The sequence below is a fragment of the Rattus norvegicus genome, chromosome 10 (genome assembly GCF_036323735.1).
Source record: "Rattus norvegicus strain BN/NHsdMcwi chromosome 10, GRCr8, whole genome shotgun sequence".
Taxonomy (NCBI): domain Eukaryota; kingdom Metazoa; phylum Chordata; class Mammalia; order Rodentia; family Muridae; genus Rattus; species Rattus norvegicus.
In genome coordinates, this window is record NC_086028.1 from 38,290,266 (window position 1) to 38,299,250 (window position 8,985).

General features: G+C 50.0%; 1 protein-coding gene across 1 annotated transcript; it reads right to left on the reverse strand.

Moving 5' to 3' along the window:
• Positions 1-660: 660 nt before the first annotated feature.
• Positions 661-3,218, reverse strand: Il13 (interleukin 13). The gene is made up of 4 exons (NM_053828.1): positions 3,075-3,218; positions 1,793-1,846; positions 1,118-1,222; positions 661-800 (listed from the first exon to the last, which is right to left on the reverse strand). Exons 1-4 carry the CDS (start codon positions 3,216-3,218, stop codon positions 708-710), a joined length of 396 nt encoding a protein of 131 aa, NP_446280.1. The 3' UTR covers positions 661-707.
• Between the last annotated feature and the right edge of the window lie 5,767 nt (positions 3,219-8,985).

Here is an 8,985-nt window from a genome sequence, read left to right on the forward strand (position 1 = left end):
CTTTATTTCCGGTTTCTAGTTTTGACAGTCAATGAAAAACTGGTTCAATGACAAACCTACCATCTCCCCCCCCTCCTGCTGTCCTCCCCCCTGTTCCCCACACACTGAGTGTAACAGGCCATTCTCCCATATATTATTACCTCTTTGCTAAGCTATTTAATACTTTAAATATAAGAACAAAACAATAAGTTACTTCATGGCTGAGGGCTAGTTGCTGCCGTGGCAGACAGGAGTGTTGCTCTGGCCTTCCCTCCTGTCTCCTGCCTGGGATGAGACCTAGAGGCTCCAGTGAGGTAGCAGAATTGTGTGTACAGTAATATTACCAGGGACCCCAGAGCCCACTGCTTCAATGCTGGAGCCCCTAGGGCATAGGCAGCAAACCATTTCCCCACCCCACTACTAACAGACTCATTTAAATAACATACAACCATAATAAATAAGATGGAGACGAATGTGCTCAAGCTGCCGTCTGCCTCAGCTGACCAGGCCACAGGCTGGACTCACTGTCAGTTTGCTATAGGGATGGGGCAGGGGAATGGGTGGGACCTGTAGCACTAGGCAGGCAGTGCAGGCTGAGGTCAAAGCTGAGGCAACTTCGTCTCTCCCCAACCCTCCTCCCTGTCTCCCCCAAGCAATGTCTGATGTGAGAAAGGAAAATGAATCCACAACTGAGGTCCACAGCTGAGATGTCCAGGGCCGGTCTCCCCTCAGTGGCCATAGCGGAAAAGTTGCTTGGAGTAATTGAGCAGTTTTGATATAAACTGGGCTACTTCGATTTTGGTATCTGGGGGGCTGGAAGCCTGCAAAACAACCAAGAGGCCCATCCATTAGAGGGACGACGCCGAGATCAAGGACAGCTGGCATTCAACAGGGGCTTTCCAGGGACTGGTCCTTATGATGCTCCCAAAAGTCCCTACCAGGTGGGTTCTGGTTTTGCCTCTACTTTACAAATGTGGAAACTGAGGCTCAGGTAAAAGTTGGGAGCCCTTGAGCCCAAGCCATGTAACACCCTAAGTCTGGGTCCCTACTGCCACAGTGGTCCCGCTCCTGGGTGAACATGCACTTGGGATGCTCATCCAGGCCAGCAGGTGTGGGTTAGGGGTGGAACAGGCCTTACCACATCCGAGGCCTTTTGGTTACAGAGGCCATTCAATATCCTCTGGGTCCTGTGGATGGCATTGCAACTGGAGATGTTGGTCAGGGATTCCAGGGCTGCACAGAACTGTGGGGGAAGAGGGCAGATGTTGGGCCTGGCTCAGGTCACAGGAAGGCCATTGAACTGGCCGGGTGGGTACTGGTAGCAGGAGGAGCCTAAATTATGGGGAGTACAGGAGTAGCTCCTAGAGTGGAGGTTGGGTCTTGACCCCTTTGAGAACCACATATCAAATATCTTGCATATAATATTTACTTTATGATCCAGAACAGCAGCAAAATTACAGTTACGGTGTAGCAATGAAGCAAGCTTATGGTTGGGGGTCATCGAGGCATGAGGAACTGTCTTCAAGGGTCACAGCATTAGAAAGGTTGAGACATGCTGTTCTAGATTTTGCTTTTTTAATTGATTTCTGTGAGGCAGGATATCTTTCTGTAGCCTAAGCTAGCCAGGAACTCATATAGTCCCGGCTGGCCTCAAACTCATGGTAATCCTCCTGCCTCAATCTCTAATGTCCTGATATGCCAGGCATACCTATCTTTGAAGGTGTTTTTGGAAAGCCTTAGTTACATGCGTAGGGCTTAGAGAAAAGAAGCCGAGAGCTGCCGCCACATCCCCTCCTCAGCCCAGGTTCCTTACCCCGCCAGCTGTCAGGTCCACGCTCCATACCATGCTGCTGTTGCACAGGGAAGTCTGAGGAAGCAAAAAGACCATGAGTAGAATGGTAGCAGGTGTCACAGGTAGCACAGCCAGGCCAGGCCCATAAGCACCCCTAGTGTCGCGTAGAGTCTGGCTTGACAACCCCTTAAGATCCTACACTCCAGGGTCTGGTCTGCACGAGGAGTTAGGGCAAGAATTAGAGTCCTGGAGCTGAGAGAGGGAGACTGAGTGGCTTTTGGCAGGGGAATTGCCTTATTTGAAGCTTGCCACAGTCTGGACAGGAGGATGGGGGTCTACAGAGAAGGCCAGAGAGGCTGCTGTTGACCTAGTCAAGTCAGATGTGAGGCCTAATGTACCACTTTTCTCAGAATAGGACACTATGTTAGGGACACACACACACACACACACACACACACACACACACACACACGGCCTCAGGTGATTCCTGGAAGGCTTGAGTCTGACATTAACCTCCCTGGACCTCACAAAGTGAAACCACCACGCCTGCCTCTGGGGGTCTGATTAGGGATAACACAGCACCCAGGGCCAGGCTCAGCAATCCATGTTCAGATGCTGTGAACTCCTTTGCAGGCAGGGAGAGGAGTTGGTGTTACAGTGTCCTCCTGTCCCACTGACTGAAATCGTGATGGGGACATGGGGTAGGAAATCCAGTTGGACGTGGCATGGGAAATCTAGTTGGCAGACGCCAAAATTGCAGGAAGCTGCTGACCTTCCCGTTTTCCTCTGTGGAAGAGTCCTGATCTGGTAGAAGTGGGGCTAGGCCCCGAGTGACTCTGCCAACCCACGCAAGTTCCATTGGTTAGCCTTGGCCACGCCATTTTGAGAAAACCCTCCATTTTGGATAAGCAGTGGCCACTGACTCCTGCAGACCCTGATACTGACTAGCCAGTCATTATCAGATCCGATAAGGATCACCTGTCCCTCTTGCTCGACATTCTTTGGTGACCCCTAGCAGCTTTGGACCAACATCCCCAACCTTTCCTATAACTATCCCTAGCCTATGAGCAGTCTGAGAGCTGTCTGGCTTCCCCATCCAGAGACCTGTCCTCCACTGGTTTTCTTAGATTAAACCTGTCCTGTTGTGAAGGTCTGTTTTTGGGGACTCTTCACCACTGCACCCCCAAGTTAGCTGCTCTTCATTTTTGAGCCGGGGACTGGAGCTTGTGTCATCGTTCACACAGGCCCAGACCCAGCCTGCTCATGACCTCTTCCGGGGAAGGGGTGTGTGTGTGCTACTCACCTTCTGGTCTTGTGTGATGTTGCTCAGCTCCTCGATAAGCTCCCTGAGGGCCACAGGGGGAGATGTGGATCTCCGCACTGGCCCTGGGGTGGCAAGACCACCAAGGCAAGCGAGAGCCAGGACTGCAGTCACCCAGAGTGCCATGAAGCCCAGAGTCAGTGAGAGAACCAGGGAGCTGTAGAACTGTGGGCTGGCCTAGGCTGCTGGCTTGTGGCCTTAGCCTGTTGAAGCAGCTTTTATAAACCAAAATGATGACGCCTCACCCCTGGGCTCTGCTTTGTTGGGCATTATCTGAAAACCACATCTTTACTCATCTTAAATTTTTTTTTTTCTTTTTTGGAAAATCCAGTGCCCTCTAAAGGAAAGAGTCTGATTTAGTGGATTTATTGAGAAGGGTCTGGGACAGAATTTCCAAGTTCTGCGTGACTTATTTCCACGGTGGGCATCAGCAAAGCTAACTTCCGCCCCAGTAATTCCACCCACTGACTGCCCCAAGCTCTTGGGCAAGCAGCCCAATACTGACCCCTTTGGGTCACTAAGTACGGGTCAGCCTCTGGGCAGGTGAGTATCAGTCTACTAGCTGTGAGAACTAGGGAAGTTTGTTTTTTCTTTCTTTCTTTCTTTCTTTCTTTCTTTCTTTCTTTCTCTCTCTCTTTCTCTCTTTCTCTCATTCATTCTTTCTTTCCTTGTTTTTCTTAATTTCAGTGAACATACCTCATACATCACCAAAGCGATGCATGGTTTGGATACAAAATCCGAATAGGATAAGGAGAATAAGGAGAAGTCACTTCCGACCCCCCCCCCCCCCACTGCTCCTCAGCCTCACGGGAGGGTTTGTACTGCCCGAAGGTTCACTGAGATGCAGCCAGCTCAGGTATTCCCCTGACCTTTAATGAGGAAAACTCTCGATACTAATGCTGCCAATATGCAGCTTGGACAAGGGCCCACCCGTGTCTTCTCTTGGCTGGGACACTATATCTGGGTTGGGTAGGCAGCAGGCTCCTCAAACTCTAGCTTAGGCCAAAGAGCATGAATGCTGTTGATATGGTCGAGTCTGTGGCCACCACATTTGCCCCCCTCCCCAATATCCCTCATCCCCTTCTCCCCCTCCCCTCCCCCAGTCTACACAGAAGCTGCGCTGGTCTTGCAAGGGCCTCAAATTTCCCAGAATGTGGAGAACGATTGGAGGGGCAGCTCCTCTGCTGCAGACACCCGCACATAGCCTTTTCCCTACTCTTTCCTCATACTGAGCAACCCACCCCTGCGGCGGCCACAGCATTTGCCTATTGGGTAGTGATGTCAAGATGCACCCTCACCCACTTCCTCCCTTAGGCCAGCAGCGGCCCCTCCATGGCCCCTCTTCTTTCTCAGACTCTCCCCCACCCATTTCTTCTCCTCAGCTAGACACTGTCTTTTCACAAATTTCCTCAAGGGACTCTTAACGCCTTCGTTCCTGCAGGACCTAGCCTCGCCCAGCTCTCTTCCCACTGGGAACTGCATGGCAGCTTTTTGTCCACGGTGGAGGTTTCCCCAGGTCTACAGACCTGGGAACTGGAAACCTGCCTTTGTCCCTTATGCCCTCATGGGAGTTGAAGTGCCTTGCTAGCCAAGTGACCCCTGTGAGGCCTCTGTTTCTCAATCTGGAGAACAGGGCAGGTGGCAGATCCCTTGGAGGTCTCCTTGGGTGGGGAAAGGCTCGGGGAAACACCTTGGACAGTGCTTGGGTGAGTCAACAGCCCCTGCCCCTCAAACAGAAGGCGTGCGGGGAGCAGCAGGTAGGCGCCCCCCGCGCGTGGGAGAAGGCGCACTGGCGCGGCGATGGCCCGCAGAGATAGGGGCGCGGCCTTATGTAACGGGAGATGGGGTCGATAAGAGGACGCCCGCGCCGCCTCCTCCGTGGTCTCCGGGAAGGCGCGGCCAGAGCTGCCCCGCGGGGAAGCGGCCACCACTCCGCTTGCAAAACGGGACCGTCCCGGCTGGACCGCTGGATCAGTGTCCCAAGCGCCTTTGCGCTCTGTTGAACATCGCGCGCCTGCACCTGCCCCTTGCTGCCGCCACCACCACGCCATCAGGAGAGGGGCCACCGCCCTGCTGCAGTGGGGAGAATTGAGAACTTTTTTTACCCCCTCCGAGGTAGAGTTTCCTTGTGTACCCCGGAGTATCCTAGAAATCGCTCTGTAGACCAGGCTGGTCTTGAACTCACAGATCCATCTGCCTCTGCATTCCAAGTGCTGGGGTTAAAGGCACCACTACCTGGCTTCACCACCGCCACCACCACCATCCCCTCTTTTGATTTCTGGTTATTTTGAGACAAAATGTAGATTTGCTTAGCTTGCTAGCCTGCAGTTTTGGCAAGTATGTCCAACTTGCCACTACAAAAGCAACCAAGCACACAATCTTACTGATATGTGAAGATTTAAAAATAAGACTCTAGGGGTTGGGGATTTAGCTCAGTGGTAGAGTGCTTGCCTAGCAAGCGCAAGGCCCTGGGTTCGGTCCCCAGCTCCGAAAAAAAGAACAAAATAAATAAATAAAATAAGACTCTCCCCACCTCTCGTGTGTGTGTGTGTGTGTGTGTGTGTGTGTGTGTGTGTGTGTGTGTGTAAACCTTCATTTCTGTTCTTGAGTGCGAACTTTGTAGATGACAATGTCAAAAGGTTGGATGTGTTTTACATCAAAATGGCCTTGCAGTTGGGGCCATCCTCCTGCCTCTGCCTCTGGAGTGCTGGGATAAGTGCCAAGATTGTGTTTCGTATCCAGTCAGCTCCAATCACCGATTACACCACGGAAAACCAATATACACAAACTACTGGAGGGCGTGGCTTGGGCTCAGGACACTTGTGAGTCCATGGCCTGCAGCTGGGCAGTTTGTGGGTTTCCAAAAGTAACTTGGTCATGGGAATGTTCCTGCCTGTCCCTCTGCTCGCCTTGGAACCAGTTGTAATTTCAGAACAGCTTCTGCTGTGTTTCTGGATTGCCCCAGGCACAGGGTCTCTTTTGTAAAGAAAAGGAGATAAATCGGTATGAATGCGGACTCTGTGAGTTGTTTCCTTAAGTACAACTGTTTATTCGACTTTCAGGGAAGTTTTATTTGCCAGGAATTTCAAGAGAGATACCCAGCAGGGTGGCTTTCGGTTCTCAACAGGGTCTTCCACCCTTAAACCCAGAGTGAGCCGTTTGTGCTTAGCTTTTTTTTTTTTTTTTTCCGGAGCTGGGGACCGAACCCAGGGCCTTGCGGTTGCTAGGCAAGCGCTCTACCACTGAGCTAAATCCCCAACCCCTTGTGCTTAGCTTTTAAGGGTGTCTGCAAAACACATTATCCAGTAAGACATTCAGTCTTCTTCAGAGCAAAAGGCAGGCAGCCTAATTCTCAATACAAAAGGCCAGGTCCCTACCCTGGGGCTTTCACTCTCCTGCTAAAGCCCACCGTGTGCACCGATTGGTCTGGCGCTCTGCACCTTGCTAGAACTGGGATCCAGGACATAAAGACAGAACTGGCATTCTACCACCCTGGCTGTGGCAGACACCTGTCTCTGACCCAAGAAACCTCCTCTACTGGTTTCTGTTAGTCTATGGCTGTGGGCTTCCTTAGCTTTCAAGTAGGATACAAAACTCAAGTCCTCCAAGGTTTCTTATTGTCCCTGTTTGTGGTTTTGGGGTCAAGGTCTCCCTATGTAGACCAGGCTGACCTCAGACTCAGTGCTGTTCCCCTGCCTGTGCCTTGAGTGCTGGGATTCCAGGTATGGGTTACTGGGTGGTTCTCTCTCTCTCTCTCTCTCTCTCTCTCTCTCTCTCTCTCTCTCTGTCTCTGTGTGTGTGTGTGTGTGTGTGTGTGTGTGTGTGTGTGTAGTGAATGCATGCATGTGCACGTCTTTCCATGTATGGTGCACATGCACAAGCTGGTGGCTGACTGTAGCTATCTCCTATTGGTCTCCATTATTTTTTGGAGACGGGGTCTCTCACCGAAACCCGAGCTTGCTGATTTAACTAGTCTGGTTGGCCAGTAAACCCTGGGGCTACAGGCGGGCTCCACCGTGGATGTGGAGGATCCGAACTCAGGCCTTCACTCTTGCATAGTAAGCATTTACCCACACTGAGCCACCTCCCAAGTCCCTTCTGAAGCTTTCTACTTAAAGGTATATGAGGTAAGGTTTGTCAGAAATTGTGCATCTAAATATCTTTATATTAATATCAAGTAAGTACACGGTTTAGCTAAATATAACATTTCAAATAAAAAAAAATTCTTTCAGAATTTTAATTGTCTGTCTTTCTGAGCCTCCAGAGCCCAAGTCCTTTTGAATTTATGTCCTCCCTCAGCCATTCTCTGGGAAGCGAATGGATTTCTTGGTCTTTGTGCTCTAATTCTCAGTGATGTACTTTGGAGTGGCCGATGTTATCTGCTGTGGTAGACATGAGCAAGGCCCCTGATCAGGGAAAGCAAGTCACTCAAGTACACACACACAGAGGACTACATACACCTCAGAGATACAACTATGCACACACACACACAAGATAACATATACCTTAGAGACACAACTGTGCACGCATGCACACACACACACACACACACACACACACACACACACACAGAGGACTCCATATGCCTTTATCTTTTTTTCCTTTATTCCTTCCTTCCTCCCTTCTTTCCCTCCTTTCACCCCTCACATGGCATATACTTTAGAGCTATTATATGTGCCTATAAACACACGTGTGCGCGTGCACACACACACACACACACACACACACACACGAGTTGGTCTGGGGTGGGGAGACAGTGGATGGCATTCCTCCTCTATCCCCTTTTCTAATTGAACTGCTGTGGGTTTGTTTGTTTGGTTGTGTTTTACACTTCCTGGAGGTCTGGTCTTCAACTTTTCTTATCATTTCTCTTCTCTTTCCCCTGGGAAAAATTCCCACTGCTGCTGCATTTCCCTAGCTTTCCTTTTCTGTCCCAAGAGTATTTTATTCTTTGGGGTTTTGTGTGTGTGTGTGTGTGTGTGTGTGTGTGTGTGTGTGTGTGTGAGAGAGAGAGAGAGAGAGAGAGAGAGAGAGAGAGAGACAGAGAGACACAGAGAGAGAGAGAGAGAGAGAACCGTGTTCCTGTTTTCTTTGGTGAGATCTTCTCTTAACAATCAAGAATTTATGAATTGTTTATTTTTTCTCCATACTTAGTCTTTTTTCTTCCAATATTGATTGTTTGCTTACTGGTATTGGCAATTGATCCAAAAGCAGTACACATGCCAGGTAAGCACTCTGGGGCTCAGCCACACCCCAGTCCTTTTGTATAACAGGCTTCCCTTGGATTGTAGGTAAGAATGCATTACCAGTTGCAGTCGTTCCACCTTTTGTGTTTGAGTGTGTGTGTGTGTGTGTGTGTGTGTGTGTGTGTGTGTAAGACAGTTCTGAGTATGTGTGGGCGCACATGTACATGCACATGTGTGTGGGGGCCAGAGGTTGATGTTAGGAGTCTTCATCAAGGATTCTCCACCTTATTCTTTAAGCTGATTCTCTAGAATGGCTGCCAGCTAACTGGAGGTTGTCCTGCTTATGCCGCCCCAGAACTTGATGAGAGCCACACAGGGATGTGCTGGTGTTTTACGTGGGTGCCGTGGATCTGAACTCAGGTCCTTATGTTTGTCCAGAAAGTACTTTAATTTACCAATCGAGCCACACGTCCAATTTTCGATGTTAGAAATTAAAGGTTAGGTCCTGTGGTTGTTTGTTTGTTTGTTTGTTTTTGTTGTTAGTTTGTTTAAAACAAAGTCTCACTTTGTAATCCTGGCTGGCCTGGAACTCAAATGTTTAGACTATGTTGGCCTTGAACTCAACAGAGAACTTCCCACCTTCTACCTCCTGTGCACTAGAACTGAAGGCCTGTGCCACCACTCCCAAGGTGGTACTCCTATGATTT

What these genes read in the sequence shown, in the direction of transcription:
- Il13 (NM_053828.1), bottom strand. Translation starts at nt 3,218, where the DNA reads ATGGCACTCTGGGTGACTGCAGTCCTGGCTCTCGCTTGCCTTGGTGGT. An exon ending in TGGACCTGACAGCTGGCGGG is followed by an intron (nt 1,223 to 1,792) that starts GTAAGGAACCTG and finishes CTTCCCCCACAG; the next exon opens with TTCTGTGCAGCCCTGGAATC. An exon ending in ACCAAAAGGCCTCGGATGTG is followed by an intron (nt 801 to 1,117) that starts GTAAGGCCTGTT and finishes GTTGTTTTGCAG; the next exon opens with GCTTCCAGCCCCCCAGATAC.